Source organism: Lepisosteus oculatus, chromosome 19 (genome assembly GCF_040954835.1).
Source record: "Lepisosteus oculatus isolate fLepOcu1 chromosome 19, fLepOcu1.hap2, whole genome shotgun sequence".
In the NCBI taxonomy this organism is placed as follows: Eukaryota; Metazoa; Chordata; class Actinopteri; order Semionotiformes; family Lepisosteidae; genus Lepisosteus; species Lepisosteus oculatus.
The window spans coordinates 5,349,921-5,367,071 of record NC_090714.1 but is presented as its reverse complement, the minus strand read 5'-3'; the positions used below and the strand labels follow the sequence as shown (position 1 = coordinate 5,367,071).

Genomic DNA, 17,151 nt, shown 5'->3' with positions numbered 1-17,151 from the left:
AGAAACGACAAGACGAGGTGCCTGTGAAAAACAGATAGAAACACAACAGCTTGGCTGATGTGTGGAGCGATGGCACCGTGGCTGCACTCGCAGTGTTGGGCCCCCGGATTTAAAAAAGGTCTGGCTTTTCTGTAAACAATAAACAAAAACTTCAAAAAGTTGAAGAAAAAAAAGAGACAATGAGGCCTAAGCAAACCAAGACTGTGTGTATGGACTAGCTGGTGTTAGCCAAACAAAGCCATTTTTTAACAACTGAATGGCCTCTACAGTATTTTTGGTTTTTAAAGGAAATTACTCACTTAACACTCCAGCCACTAATTCTTGTAGAGGTGGATAAAGACATTATTGTATGAGGTGCATTTGGAGTAACCCTACTGATCACAAAAGTATGCACTGCTCCTTTCAGTCAGTATGCTGACGGTAGTTAAGTGGCACATCTTCTTCTTTAAGTTGTCCATCCACAAGCTGTTTAGGTACTTAGGCTAGAATCTCTTCCAAATATGGCTTTAATGCACTTGACTATAGGAAGTATGGAGTTCCACTGTATGTGATGCTTCATCAGAAGAAAAGTGAATTTCACATTTCCAGCTGAGATGGAAATATACAGACGGGCTATAAATTTGAAGATGTCGATGCCTCATCCTTGGTCAGTGATGTTACCTGCCAGCTGAACTGTTATCTACTGAGCCAGACTTATCAAGTTCCTCCTGGGCTACTGATGGAGGGCAGGATGCCGGGAGAGGAAGGAATCTTCCCTACACAAACCCACTGACAGGAAGAGCAAGCGCTCACAGAGGGCACAGCTGTCCAAATCAGATGACCTTTACCCTCTGGGTACAGGCACAAGACACGTTCATATCAAAAATCCCCAGGTGCTTTCTGCCCAAGAAGCTTTTTCTTTTTCCAAAGTAGGACTTGTTCCTAATTGCCTGAGGGTTCATTGAAATGGCAACAAAGCTGGAATAACAATACAGTTGTTTGGGGATCTAAAATAGTTTATGTTGACTTACAGAGACATAGCACTTGGTACATAAATCTGAAACACTTTGAAAGTTGTCCTAACAATTTAACATTCGGTTTCTACAGTTGTGCTGAAAGCCGGCACTTCAAATAACTAGGAGCATCTCAGCTGACACAATCCCACAGCAGTCAGGAGACTAATCCCATCAAACTGTGTTTGAATATGAACCTTCAGATTTAAAAAAGGACCATTTCACAAACGTTTGTTTAGTTTCCTCGAAGGTGGAAAGTACAAGCTGTGTCTCAAACTCTCCACCAAGTTGCTCACTTGCAGTAGGAATTTGGACTCATGCGGGGTCCAAATGTGATAATGACTCATTGTCAGCTGTCACTTTTAATAGAGTTAGAAATAAATTCAGCAGGTCACACCCTAACCTCTACTCATATATCATTCCTGACACCCCACCCTTCACCCCTCTTCACCCACAGCGACTCATAGTGGTGGGTGAGAAGAGGGCGGTGCCCAATGACCTCATCCTTCCAATCATTCTGTGGTGCCCTCAGTCAGGCAGATTAAGTCAATAAATCAATCTAATTCAATTACTTCTGTATTCCATCTTAAAACGCATTTGCCCAAACTACTGAGAGCTTATGAAGGTCGCTTTTCTTCTTGTTTCCCCAAGAATAATGTAAACTCCAAAGTGTTGTGCTTCCCTAGAAGAATTACAGACGTCTTTTGCTTTCGAATAGCCAGATCAACCCAGAACCACCATCAGAGACAGAGATGGAAGATCCCATCTATAGTTCATTATTCTTCACACATCTGTAGGTGCTTTCACATTCAACAGGACACAAAAATCAGTTACAATAACTTGTGGTGAAAGTGACGGATTGTGTAAACACTAATCTCAACATCGTTTGCTCAAATGACAAACTATTATGTAAGCAAGTGAGGGCTGAAACAATCGTCTCTGGAACACAGTTGCATACAAGCAGATTTGTATAGTCATGTAAGGCGAACTGAGAGTGGAAACACCACAAAGGCCTGCACATGTACAGCTCACATTAACCCACAGTGTCGGTCTCAGTCTTTTAGCGGATTCAGAACGGATTTTCAAAGTGACTTTTTAAAAGCATAATGAAAATAAGTGCTAAAAATGAAGAAAAAAAAACAATTATTTTGCATGCAAGATAAGAAGGAAAAAAAGCGAGCATGCCGACGAAAATGTGGAAGCCTTACTAAAACAGAAGTAACGAGTATTTCACATTGGTGCAACTCAAGGTAACATTTTGAAATGTGCTTTATGGTCACAAATAAGCATTTCTACACAGTTAACATCTTGGGGGAAAAAAAACAAAGCAGAAGCAAATATCTGATGTCAAGTGAAATGCCAATACACTGAGTGACATATTGTCATCTCTTCGTTCATGTAGTCCATCCATTCATTTTCGAACTGCCTGCTATCCCAGCAAGCAATTGGCACAAGGCAGGATACACCCTGGACAGCACACCAGTCCACCACAGGGCACACACAGACACACTCACACCAGGCCAGTTCCCCCAGAAAACAATTAACCTACCAGTATGTTTCTGGACTGTGGGAGGAAAACAGAGCTCATGGCTGAAAACCACACAAACACAAGGTGAACATGCAAACTCCACACAGACAGCATGCCAGGAATTGAACCCAGGGCCTCAGCCCTGCCAGGCAACAAAGCTAACTACTGGACCACCATGCTGCCCCTCTTTCTGCTAGTGTGCCATGGAAACATTTCACATGGGTACTGGTCCAGACATTTCTGCTAGCCTGGCCATGTTAGGGCTGCAATCCTGGTCCTGGTGGTACCACCATGTCTGCTGGATTTATTTCCAGCTAGGCCCTTAAATTGCCTGTGCCAGTGGCTGCCAGTAAATGATCTGCATCCTAGTTTAGACTTCTTTTCTGTCTTTGCTTTAAAAAATGCCCTAATTAAAGTGCATTGTTTCCAACAGGACACACATTTCTACAGTCTTTCCTAAACTTGTAAATTGAGATTTTGCTCCTTTATTTCTGACTAAAGAGCTCTTAAAAATAGGATGATGAACAGGCATGGGTAGGAATGACACTATCAGATCCACCTACTGTTAGTGGGTGTTTTTCCTTCCTTTCATTTTATAACCAAGTTCAACTGGTTGCTTTTCAGATAGCAGAGCAGGAGAGCAGTGCAGAAACATACTAATTGGCACAGGATTTATAATGATTTCAAATCGAAGTCAGCTTTTTAAGAGCTGAGACCAGTTTTTGCTTTAAAACATGGCATCAAATAGAAAAATGTAAATAAATTATCCTGCGCTAAAGAACTAATTTCTACAGTAGCTGTATAACCTGCAACTCAAAACTAGCAACCCACTGAAGCTAAACAGGTGTGAGTCTGGCTGGTGCCTGGATGGGAGACCTCCTGGGAAAGCTAAGCTGTTCAAGATATGGTAAAGAGGTGTTAGAGGACCAGTAGGGGGCGCTCACCCAGCAGTCTGTGTGAGTGCCAGTGCCCCTGTATTGTGATGAGGACACAAATACTGCAAAAAAGGCATAACCCTTCTGATGAACCAAAAAACCAAGGTCCTGAATCACCATGGTCATGAAAAATCCCAGGACATTAAAAAAAAAAAGTAGGGGTGTTAACCCTGGTGTCCTGGCCAAATTTCCCATTGGCCTTTACCAATCATGGCCTCCTAATAATCCCCATAGATGAATTGGCTTCATTACTCTGTTCTCCTCCTCACTGATAGTTAGTGTGTGGTTAACATACTGGTGCACTATGGCTGCTGTCACATCATCCAGGTGGGGCTACACACTGGTGGTGGTGGAGGGGATCCCCTTTATCTGTAAACCTCTTTGAGTGAAGTGTCCAGAAAAGCACTATATAGGTGTTAATAATAATCATCATCATTATCATAATAATAATAATCACAATACAGGAGTAAACTGGAAGTTTAGAACCACTGTATCACTGTATTTTTGAAACCAAGGTGTGAATTCAGAATAAAAGAATGTAAAGACCTCTATGCAGCCAGTTCTTTACAGCAGACAACTGATCTCCTGATAAGGACAATCTGATTTTCTTTTACAGCCCTTCATGCTGGTGTCTTTGTAAAAAGGAAATTGAAACTGTGGTTGGTCATTTTTGAAAAGAAAGAAAAGATCTATTTCAGAAAGCGATGCCTCATAGGACAACAGGCTGCAATCATCTACAGAGAGATAATGACATTAAAACCACCATTTCCCTCACAAATAAACCACACGTCCACATAGAAAATGCCACCACACCCGAGCACACACACACCAGAAACACATATGTACTATCATTTTGTTTCAGCAAAATATTGCCACCTTTTTCTTTCCTTTATGAACATGAAGGCCTCCAGGCCTCGTTAAGGAATTAAAATCATTTCAATTAAACTTGTAAGAAATCTGAAATCAAACAGCTATCAGAAGCAAGTATCCTTCAGAGCTCAATTAAACAAAGAGAAAGGCTTGGGTTATTCATTGGGTCTCCCATTTCTGAAGTTCAGCTTTGCAGAGCACGAGTCATAATGACACTGTCATCAGAGGACCCGGTCGGACTGGAAATCCCACTCAGAAACCCAGCAAGTAATGGATTGAATTTCTTCCTCCAGGCATCACATTTATCTATGTGGTAATCTGAAGAAAAGGTAACTGGCTGTTAACCTCAATATCCCTCGTCTTAAAGAGAAAACTGTGCAGCTCCGTTTTCCAGGTGACCTTTTGATGACTCAGTAATATTTATGCTAACTCCTCCAACACAGCCCCCAGGGATCTTAGGGGTACTCTAGGGACAATTTAAGGAAAATTCGGATAACACCCATGTCAATTTCCACAACAGCTTCCTTATCCTTTCTTTCAAGCCATGGATTTCTATTAAACTAAAATTTGCGTAAGCATCATCCAAGAGATCTGTAGTGTTTTTTACTCTGCTGCTGGGATACATCAGAAAAACATTAACCATCATCTCTGCTGAGTGGAATCAAAAGAACAGATCTTTGCTGCAGAACAGGATTCTTTTGCGGCAGTTTGATTACACAAACAGCCATAGAGGTACATTTTTGTGGAACCAAATGTTTTTCAGTTATTTTGTAAATAATCTGTTTTTATGTCCCTCGAGGAATCACTTGGCCACAGCTGACCAATGAACCTAATCCCAAAAGAGGAACCTGCCAGTCCCAGGATATCTCCAAAGCCCTTTACAGCCCAATTGCTGCCCACCAGTAAAATTTCTGTTTTGTCCCTATTTGGCTCCAGGGAATATGATGTCAACCAGAGTTTGATGTCACGCAAACAAGAGATAAGTGAAGGAGTGGAGAGACCAGAGGGGGAAAGAAATTTTGACATAAATCTGGGTATCATCTGCATTATCAAGACTTTCAAAAATTAACTGAAAGCTTCTGTAGCTAAAATGATTTTCATTATACATCTGGGGTATCACCCACTACTATTAAACAAAATAGAGCAAAATAACTTCAAGGCAAGACATACGAAGGATTCTGCTAAAGTGAATAATAATGCAGGGGAAGTGAAAGTCTTCTGCAGGAAAGATAAAAGAAAAGATTGAAGATCAGATACAGTATCCATTACAAGATTTCCCTCCTTAGTAGGACTTTGTTACTACTGGATGTTATTAATCCATTTCATCACCATGTAAAAATGTTGATAATTTCCCTAAGAATAAAAAAAACAGCTTCTTTATGGTGAGAGAGAATGAAACCTCTCACAAGTCTTACAACCCAGGCAGTATTTTTGGACTAGCCTTCTTCTTTTCTGGGCTTACATGTTACTCACCATTAACCTGTAAAAAGAGACGCCTGCTGAAATCTATTTGATCTATTTACATGTCGATGATGTGCCCGTGTGGTTTTGCTTGCACATTGATGATGCAAGAAAGATCTATGATCAAAGATGTATCTCTGTTCGAAACTGTTTTCACAGCACTCACGAGGACGGGCATATATTCTCAGATGTCGGTACTATAATATGTCCTCGGTTCAGAATTTTTCTATTTGAAATTTTAGGGAAGCACATTTTAAAAAACACGATTCCCTGAGGGTATTTGCCCAGCAGACCACAAGTGCCAAGAGACGTAATCTAAGCTGTGTGCAGGCTTAGGACTCCACCCCATGAACCTGTTACAAGTAAACAATTGTATCCCTTTTCCTAAGACAGGTGCATAAGTAGCACCAGCCCTGACCTACAAGAGCCCCCTGCTAAAGGAGCACAAATACCGGAGGGACTTGCCAGGATCACACTTTGTCCTGCTCTCTCTCCTCCTGGTACAGTTGCTTCTGCACTTTGAACTACAGAGGTGTGGCTCAGCGTCAACATACACAGGCTCAGTTTCCCTGGGAGCTGCTATCCCTATACTGAGCACGCAAGTCCTTGAATCTCTCGCCAGGGGAAGAAACCAGAGGGGGGAAGCATGCTGTTCTCTTTTGACAGCTTCCTGCGTTCACTGCAGACATCTGGAATGATCACACGCTTTACTGCCCTCCTCCTTGAAAAAGGAAACAGCTTGTTACACACTAGGGCCTGATCAAAGCCTTTTAGCAACGCTTGGATTCCCAACAGTCACCTAACTGCATCACCCCTGTGGCGTCAATGTCAGTTTTCTCTCCTCCCTGATGCACTTATCACTGCATCATCGCTGTGACAACTCCCTGCGCTACCTACTGAGCAAAGCGTCCTCTGTCCTTCTGCAGGTTAGGTCACTCTATTGGCCAAATACAAATTCTTGTATTAGGAATTTGTCTTTTTCACATTCCATAGCAATCGATCTCCATACCACCAAGCCCCGGAGAGCCTTTGGAAGTGATAATTAGCAGAGAAAGCATTATAATACAGGTGATAGAAAGTGTGGTACAAGGACAGGAACCACTCAAAAGGGAAAACTAGCAATACTGAAAGGAGAGCATTACACAGAAGGGAGAGGTATAGGACAGCAATTGTAAAGGTTTTGCAGATAGCAGCGATAAAAAGGTGTTTTCTGGGGGAAGGGGTGGATCCAACGGTAGTATGTGGAGGAAATAATGTCAGCATAAGCAGGCATCGACAGCTCCAACAGCTCCCACAGGGGGACCGCTGTTCTGGTTAAGGTTCATTAGAGCAAAGAGGTCAGGCTGTTTAATCTCGGCATGACTCGTACACTTCACAGTCCGGCTTCGCCCTGCAGGGAATCTCCGGGATAGAAACGTGGCTGAGGGGCCGAGGGGCCGAGGGGCCGAGCTCTACTCTGCCCCTGCCAGGATGTGACCACAGTTGCGCACAGGCTCAGATGGGACACAGTGTCCCTCCCACGCATCTCTGGTCCTTCCTCCACAGCAGAATTCTGCACTATGTTTGAAGGGGGATGACCTCACTTCTGCAACTTGCTCTGTGGCACTTAGCCCTGGTGCAGAAGCAAGCCACCAAAAATATTCTGGACAAGAGCACCGAGAGATGTGCATGGCTCGTACTGTACAGAATACGTACTGCATTCTCAATAACACAGATACAGAAGACTCAAACAGCGGCCCCCATGCCATACAGGTAAGACTTCATTGCATCACTGGTTATTTGTTACCAAGTGGCAACACTAAGGTGAAGTAGTCATTTTTAAACCTTTCAGGGTGAATTTTTTTTTAGCATTGTCCTTTTTATGAAACTCCGCTTGCGGCTGCCCTGCTGTTGTGCACATTGACCCACTTTACAAAGCGATATAAAGTTCATTCAGGAACTGAACCTAGCCTTCACTCTGTCAGTTTGAGTCAATGAGGCCATTAATTGATTAATTAATGTCAAAGGCTTTCAAACTGTCAATCTCTCCATAACAGCCAGTGTCTGGTAGAAAACAATACTGCATGAAATGGTTTCATTGACAAGGGACAGTTTGAAGGGTTTGCAGAAAACAAACGAGTATATAAGTCATTAATTTGTATTCAGTCACTTACAAATAGTCTCAGTGCTTTTCCTGTATTTACCTTCCACTGCAATGGTGTCCAGTTGAATCACATTCAAACAGACACCCACCAGGCAAGGAGAGATATAATTGCATTCTGCCAGCAGGTGAACCCTGGTCATAGTCAACCAGTGACATGACCCAATAGATTAGATTATTTAGCTGCAGTTAATCAGATAAGGCCTGAATATCGTCAGTAATCTGTCACCAAGAAACAGGTCTATGCTCAAAGTTGACAATTTGAGCATTACTCTGTAAAGACATTAGACCTCATGTACAGAAACACACTGGCCTCTAGCCTCTCTCCTCCAGCAGTAATAAAGAGGAGTCACCAGATTTCTTAACTGTTTCAATTTGCCATGAATAAAGTTACGTACTGTAGATAGATGCATCATTTTAAAACACTATTCAAAATGTAGATGTATTTTTTAATGCCAGTCTCACCTGCACAATTCTTCCCGGGGACTGCACTTTGATAGCACGGTTTGTTGTTATATTATTACACAGATACATTATCAGCAACAATACAATAACTAATGAGATTTAATATATCAGAAAGTTCAGATAGAGATCTGCAACCAAATCATGCATAATTACACAGTCCCAGCTGCCAGGATTCCTAGATGCAGAAAATGTGATCAAATTAACTCACGCCTACAATTCAAGATATTCAAGTCAAGATAACATTTGGAGGCTATTGTACATATGTTGTAAATACACTGTGAGGCATTAAAAATGCTTTTGGTGCCAATAAAATGTTCTTGCGTTTTTTTATGCTTCAGTATATATACAGTAGGTTCTGTGTCAAAGACTATGCTCCTTTCTCTTTGTTTTCCTTCTTATTTACACTTTGTTCTATCCAGATAACCAAGAACAGCAAATTTACCAGCTATGTCACCAGGTTTGGTGCTGATCTGGGGGCGACTTCAAGCATAGCGCATCCATTAGGCCGCTGTAGCACATAAAACACACACAAGAAATCAGGCAGTTCTTATCACTTACCCACATGGTCCAGATGACTTCTAATAAATATTTAACAAGTGACTAAATGCTACTGAGTCACCATTGGCGTTTTTTAAGACTCACCCTTCAAACTAATTAAACAGCATGGAGCTTGTCTAATGAATTAAACAAATCTAACACAATTAGTTAATGTGGGCAGCTGCATTATTCTGAGAGCTGTGAAGGAACAAGTAGAGGTTAATTCCATGCTGTAAAGTAACAAAGTGACTACATACATTCCTTATTCATGAGGAACAAATGCAGCCTTAGTTACACTAATTTGTCAGGTGCAAATGTTTATCCATGATTAAAGAAAACTGAGAATTATGTATTTTAACCTAGCATGAGTTCTTCTTAGCGCCTATATCAGCCAAGCATGAGAGCAGCATGATGCCTGCTACTGGAGATCTTACATCAGATCTAAAATGCCTTACTGTTACAAATATATTAATAGCATAGTTTTTAGAACATTTCATGCACCAGTCAAACAAATTCGCCAAAAGAATCGTTAGGCTGCACGCAAGGTTGAAACGATAATTTATTAAAAGATCATTTATTGTGAGTAAAAGCACTTCTTGAGATCTTTAGAAAGAAATTTCATTTCAGCTGAAGCAGGACTTTTGTTTGAAGCATCCTGAAACAAATTCAATTATGTACAGTAAGTGTGTGTTCTGTGCTCCAAAAGCAAATGCTTATTAATTATTATCAGGATGGCACATCAAAAGGCATCACTATTGAGAGAAAGCAACAGCGTTCAACACCAGGTCAGCGCTGGCACCCATCTAGGTAGTGCACTCGGAGGTCACAGAAAATTTGCAATCCCAAAGAATGTATTCAGCATGCACGCTTAATTTTGCTAAAGTGCTGAGCACTTTGGGAGCTAAGCAACAAAATGCACTGCATTTTCCCCATATAAGTCACTGTACAGAGTCACTGAGAAGTATAAAAAACTGATTTTTGCCTTATGACAATAATGCAGGTTAGGGCAAAGGCATGCTTGTGGAGGTGGTTCTGAATAGCAGTGCAGATCCCTGTCCTTTTCTGTCACTTTGCACAAAAGGGCTGTGTGATTTGCACAAGAATTAATTAAAATTAACTTGGAATAAACTGACAGCTAACATGGCCAGAAACAAAAAGAGAAACAGGGAACGACACAAAATTAAAATATCTTCATATGCAATGTGTACTTTGTGGGCACACACCAAATGGCTCGATATTTTGTTTAAAGACAAAGTTGAAGTAGGGGTATTACAAGCATGCACATGCAGAAATGACCAGATGGATCTGAGAATACATTGTTTAATATCTAACAATCAAGGTGGTGTACTATTCTATCAAGATGCTCTAGATCTGTAAATACTGATACCTGAATCAGGAAACAAAAAGAATGTGCAGTAGTTTCAAAACATTTCTCTTCTAATACAGAGTTCCTTTCATGAAAGTCATTTGCAAAACAAATGACCCCTAAAGTATCCAAAAAGATGCTCTTTCTCCCACAAAGAGTGTCTTAACACCACACTTCAGTCCATCCATCTCTTCCCACTCACTCCACACTGACAGAGGGAATGCTGACATGCTTGAAATGTACCACTTTTTAATTGAAAACAAACAGCCTTAGGGGACTTAAAACATAAACAGTAGATAAAGGGTAAATTTGATGTTTTTAGAAAAGCTGCCCCTTCTAATATATCACCCAATGGCGATAATAACTGGAATTAAACAGAACCCACTAACATGAAAGCTACATATCCTTCGAATACTCAGGCCAAATCATTCTTGTTTCAGGGACACAAAGCGAGCAATGTTTTTTGGTCTAAAGCCTTGTACTCATGCATGATGACACTGTGTGCATACACTGACGCAACATCAACTACGAGTAGGACAATGCTGCCAGATACCATAGTCCATCTTGTAGCAGTGCTGAAAGGAAGAACTGGTATTTTTAATTAATAATATAATACATGGTATGAGAAAGATGTCATGCTTCAGATTCACTCTTATTAGAATTGTGTAGTCAAAGCAATGCATCATTATTCTAACTTTAAACAACCGTTCATTCTCAATTATCTCTTAGTAAGTAAAACAAAGTGAGCAGGGTGAGCCAGAGTTTATAGTAGCAGACTCGGGGATAAAGCAAGATACGCTTGAGACAAGACCATTCAATTGCTGCCCATGCAATTTTCCAAGTGCATGGCTTATTCAACACTGTTCGCCATCACAGCAGTGAAGCAGAAAATCACCATCAAGGCAATATAACTAAAACAGACTACACAGCTATTGCAAAGCAACGCTTGATCTCTGGGCTACAGGAAACTTTGTCAAGATGCTTCTATCTGCAGACAAATTCTGATTGTAATATATGCCATAGTGAAATCTGCATTGCAGTGGGGAAATAGTGAATTTGTTTGCTTTTTGTCAGAATCAGGAGACTAGAGCATCTAAGTTTCGTCGTGGTCACATGTAGGTGCATTTAAAAATCTTTCAGTGGTTTTGTCGCCATGAATGCCTATATAAAGAATTTATTCTTTTGAGCTTTCGGATGTGCTATGAGTTCTGTGTGCTCACAATTCACGTTGAAAGTGTCTGCAACATCATGTACATATCTGTGTTCTAGCAACAAAGGTGGATATCCATGAAGGCTTCTTCTGCACTCAGTTACTTTTCATTTTTAATACTGGTGTTGCCCAGAGCTGTCCTAAGCCCTCTGCATCCGTTTCATATGGATCCTCTGTTATTTGTTCAATTAGAAAAAGCAAATATATCACTCTGGCTGAATAAAACAAGTGAGACATTTCTTGTCCAAACACTACCACCCCACTGTAACGTGACATGCTGAACAATGCTCTGTTATAACGCATGACATTTTAGTAATACCTGGAAATTGAAAGAGATTCCTAAGCAACAAGGCAAAATATGATCTCTAGGCTCATAGCTGAAGCATTACCGTATTGATTAGTATTAAGTGATGATTGTTTGGTTTAGTTATATACACGGTACTAACCTTTGTTTTTTTTTTTGCTACACAGGTCTTTTAAAGACTCATTGCACCCAGGAAACATTTACCTTATTAGGCTGTGTGTGACTGTGGAGAGGTTTCAGGTTTAAAGGGTACACATACCAATGAGCCAGTGCACAAATGTTGATTGTGTGCTGAAAAAGCCAATCCCATCAGTGATACGGGAAATTAGTGAGAGTGATTGGCATTGCATTTCTGATGGCCTCAGGTAAAATACAACCCAAGTTTTTCAAATAAAGTGATACGCTTGATATTTAGATTAAATTAGATGATGAGTAGTTGGTGGATGAGTATTAGCATGAGAAAGATCACATATGTCATTTAATACAACATTTAATTACAATTGACCAGTTACACCTATTTAAATTGTATGGCATCTATTACCACGTCTTTCCCTCCTACCTACCTAAGCTTATAGAGTTTAATACCTCAGTCTTTTCCATGTTCTGTTTTCACTCCTGCTCTAGTGTATTTGCACAATTTTGAGCGACAATGCATCTGCCCCTACAGCCATGTGGCACTTAATATTGGAGACCCACCCTCGGACAGTCCCTTCTCTTTCCCTGTTACTGGGGGACATGTAACTGGACACTTTCGAGTCTAATAAAATGATCTGCGTTGTAACCGCTCGTTGTCACATGACTACATTCAAGACACTATTCCACGATGCATGTTGACTCCTCTGATCAACGTCAGTGCGACGGAATGGCAAATGGATTGCGAAAGACGTAATCAATAACAGCGAGGATGCATAAGAAAACATATCCAAAAGCGCTAAATGGTCTTTGAAAACAAATGAACAAACAGCTTATTCACCCTATTCAGGAAACCTAACATGCTGAAATAACGAAACCGAATCAATGAGAGGTACATGCTTGAGTATAGTACTGTGCTGCCTTCAGATACGGTACAGCAGATGCACATTTGAATCGCCGGCGCTGGTCAAGCGCTGCCCTCCTTAGTCCATTCTCACACAGAAAAGCCCCCCGTACTGCATAACCACGACCTTGATCGGAAGCGACACCGCCACCACATCGCCCTGAAGTTCTGGTTACCTGAAGCACCACAGTCCACACAGCTGCCGTTGCCGGGTCTCTGCAGCAGCTCCAGCAAAGCGACTTTGTTCTTCTCCTGCTCCTTGGCCATGGTAGTTTATGGATCGCGTTGCACTTGTTCAAGGGGGCTTTGGGTGTTTCAAGCCGCCACTTTTGGTTCAGCTGATCTTTTCCCTCGGGTCAAAAATATACATTTAAATAACAAAGGTCTCCCTTGTTAATCTAACGTCCGGAGTTGCTAGCTTCAATTCATCCTCCCCGGGGTCCCGGCTTGTGGACCGCACGCAGCACGCTGGTGCAGAACTCCCGGCTGACCGGTCTCACCTCGCCTCTGCTTCAGACAGCACTAGAGCCCACTGACAGCACGAACTGAATGAATGTGCACCTTTTCCGTGTTCCAGCCTTCAGAGAAAGTGAGACCTCCAGCGGTCACACTAGCGCTTTCGTTTTTCAGATGTCCGTCAGAAATGGAGCTGCGCAAATTGCGTCCGCTCCAAGCGTCTCGTTATCAATAAAAAGACCAAAACCTGACATAGGGCTACGAGGAGAAGTGGGATGTGTACTAGGCTGGGATCGTTCTCAACATCTGATAAAGGTTTAATTCTTTAGCGGTATCTACAGCACTGGTTCCCAGTTACTGGTCCTTCTGTTTTTCTAGCTCAGTTTTTACTCACAGGCTCGTTGATTTCAGTTTTCTATTTGGGGTATACAGTACGCGTGAATTTGCTTTCAGCTCTTAAAGGATGAAAGGGGATTTGTAACTGGTCTCAGCTCTCCACCCATTTCTGAGTTTCAGAATGGTTCTCAGAATGGCTGCCTACAGTGGAATCGATTGGATGCCTGCAGGAGGAAAAAGCCTCACTGAAGCTGAACAGGTGTGAGCCTGGCCAGTACCTGGATGGGAGACCTCCTGGGACAGCTAGTGTTGTTTCTGGAAGAGGTGTTAGAGGGGCCAGTAGGGGGCGCTCACCCTTCAGTCTGTGATTTCCACATGTTGACATTGTTGTAAACGGTGCTCTTGAAGTCAGGTCTTTGGGATGTTAAGGACTGACCAAAGGAATAAATAAAAGTCTCAACAAGCAAGCAGATGAATTAAGTCATCGATTAGCACTGGAGATGGAGACCTTGATTAGAATGAAGGTTCCTCTAGGACCAGGGCTGGAAAACACCACCCTACAGAAAACCTGAACTTTTAATGCATATCAAAGAGCAAGATGCAGATTTAACCCATTGCGCTGCACTGTCGTGACATTAAAAATATCTGTTTGTCTAGAGAATGAAAGTAACTGTACAATTTATGTTCCACAGACACATACTGTAGTAGCGGCTTTTCTGCAGCTAACAGGAAAGAAACACAATGCTCATCTTGTTTTTGTTAAATAGAATATTTCCCACAGTAAGCACTCTGCATTCTTCTTAGATTCTCATTCACAGCATTTCAGCTATATTGCTTAAGAGCTAGCAAAAAAATTAATCAAACAAGACAGAGTAAAATAGGTTCACAATGTAAATGCATCCACTCCTTTTTTAATCACCTTGAATTTGTGTGGGTCTCTTTAACCGGATCTATTGATCTTGTAGTATGACCCATAAGTGACTTAATTCAATGCTGATCGATCCACAATTTCAGTATGTATCGTTTCACTCCATACAGACGATATGTTTGATTAGAGATGTTAATGGCAAAGACCATTCATCCCCTGCGACCTGAAATTAGAAGAGGTAAGAACATAGATAACAGCTGATATGTTGTATGTTATTAAGCTTCTCTATGGCTTTATAATATCTCTCATCTCTTCTGATTCCTCACCTTTATTGTTGCAAACCTTACTGAGAATTTCAGAATTACCAGAACCTTTGCTCTAGTATGACAAGCAGAGACCCTTTGCTGTGGATGAAACATTAAACTGAGGTCCGGACTATTTAGACATTAAAGTTTCCATGTCCAGGCATATTGCAGTCTGAGCTTGATCCAGAATTCCTCCTCAAATCAATTGCTGAAATAATTCTCCCATCTGTGCATGACCTGTTTTGCAGTAGGGCTGCTGGTTTACAATGGCTGCAGCACTTCAGTAATGGATGGAGTGTGTCCTCTCCTATATGTGAAATGCTTTGCAGCCTCGTGGGATGAAAAGCAATGTACAAATGCAGGCAATTATCCACCCCTCCGTTTTCAACCACTTCATCCAATTCAAAGTTGCGGGGGAGCCTGAGTCTATCCCTGCAAGTAGCAATTATTTGTAGCTAAATGCGGTAGTACAACAAGAATTGCTCATTTATAGACACAAATCAGAGATGTACTTTTTAAAGCGACTGTCAATAACAAGATCTTTTGGAGTTTTCATAAAACAGGCCTGTGTTATATTCTTTATGCACTCGTTTATACTAGGACATACAGTAGTAGAGCTGTAATGTTGTATCAATACATATTCAGGAAATGGTCAGTCAAGATATTTTGCTGAATCTACATCAGAAACTAGCCTCGTTGTACATTTCCAAACCAACTCATTTCCACCAGTCCATTTCAGTTTGAAGCTCAACTTTTATACAAAGAGTGCTTTTCACTGATATCAGTTATTCAAGTCAGTACTGAGATGTGTAGCAGTCTGTGCTGGGATCAGTGTTTGCATATGATCTGCCTACCCTCCAGTGTTGTGACCATGAATGTAGTACAGTATCCACACAATGTTAAGAGTAAGTAAATGAACATCCCCTTGGTACTTACTGATGCTGAAACTCCTCTGTAACACTTCAAGGTCACAGGGGAATTACACATTCACTATCAGTTTTACTTTTAAAAATACGAAATCAACTTACATTGAACAATTGTGACCAAACGTTACTCATGATGTATAGATACTACCTGCAATGCATATATACTATACCTGATTCTTCATATAATGATCATTAATTCATCTATTACATTGTCCAAGGCATCATACATAACAAAGTAATCTATGAACAATACAAAACATATAGTGGGACGATTAGGATATACCGTAAACAAGCTGAGATAATCTTTTTTGATTTCATAGTTGTGAGAAAAATGAAAAATAGTGGTGAATAAGTTCAGACTACTGTAGTAAACAGCATTTTGAAAGAGAACGTAGTTGTTGTTAAACTAGGTTTTAAAATCCAGCTACTAGACTATATTCCAGATCAGGGCTACTGAACCTTTATCTTGATATAAGCAGGAAAGTTTAAACACTCTGTTGTAATATAAAACACAGTATACCACTTAATACAATACAATTTAAAAACGCAATAGGAACATCAATACTAATCAGCCTGAACTATAGTTAAGGCAGTTGCACTGCACTACAAGAATATAGTTATGGCTCTAAAAGTATTTCAGAGATCTGAAGTCTCTGTTGCAGTCTGTAGATCGTTTGTGACCAATTTCATTGTTTACCCATTATCACGGCACAATCATATAGAACAAAGACTTGTGTAACCCTGGAGGTCCAGTAATGGCCATTTTTACATTTTAAAATAAAACCCGCATTGAAAATGCTAAATTCTTCTTGGTTTGCTTCCTAAATGTAGTGCTGCAGTTGCAATTAAATAATGCATCATACCCCTATGAACAAAGCACAACAAAAAAAGAAAAAGACGAATATGGCACTTTTCTTTGTGCTTCAACCAATTCAGGGTCGCAGGGGAGCCTATCCCAGCATACAATGGGCGGAAGGCAGGATTTTGTTTCAGAAGACGCACGCTGTCTTTATCAGCTCCTGTGCAGGGTGGGGTGATAGGACGTCAGTACATCACAGGGGTGGACACAGACGCACACACTCACTCCTTGGTCCAATTTTGCCAGAATCCATTTAACCTACTGGTGTGTTTTTGGCCTGTGGGAGGATTCAGGAGCACACAGACTCCACACTCCACTCCATTCCCTGGTCCAGAATTGAACTCATGGCCTCAGCCCTGCAAGGCAGCACTACTAAGCACTGTGTCACTGTACCATCCCCCTTGTGCCTCCCTTCGGTCGTTCACAGAAAGAGGAGAAAGAGGGGACTAAAAATGACAACACGGAAACTAGGATTCTTCCTAAAAATGAAAGCACCGGGGGTGACTGGGTTCCAGGTATCTGGTGTTCCCTGCGTTTGCTTCAGGATAGCGAGCCCT

The 17,151-nt window shown here is 41.2% G+C and overlaps 1 protein-coding gene across 1 annotated transcript in view; it reads right to left on the bottom strand.

Annotated features, from left to right (window-relative positions):
* Positions 1–13,425, bottom strand: part of LOC102687092 (arf-GAP with dual PH domain-containing protein 1) — a 49,815-nt gene extending 36,390 nt beyond the window's left edge. Inside the window, exon 1 of the mRNA XM_006636995.3 lies at positions 13,021–13,425. Within this exon, the coding sequence (XP_006637058.2) occupies positions 13,021–13,111 (91 nt within the window). The 5' untranslated portion in view covers positions 13,112–13,425. The remainder of the gene's footprint in view (positions 1–13,020) is intronic.
* Positions 13,426–17,151: the final 3,726 nt, after the last annotated feature.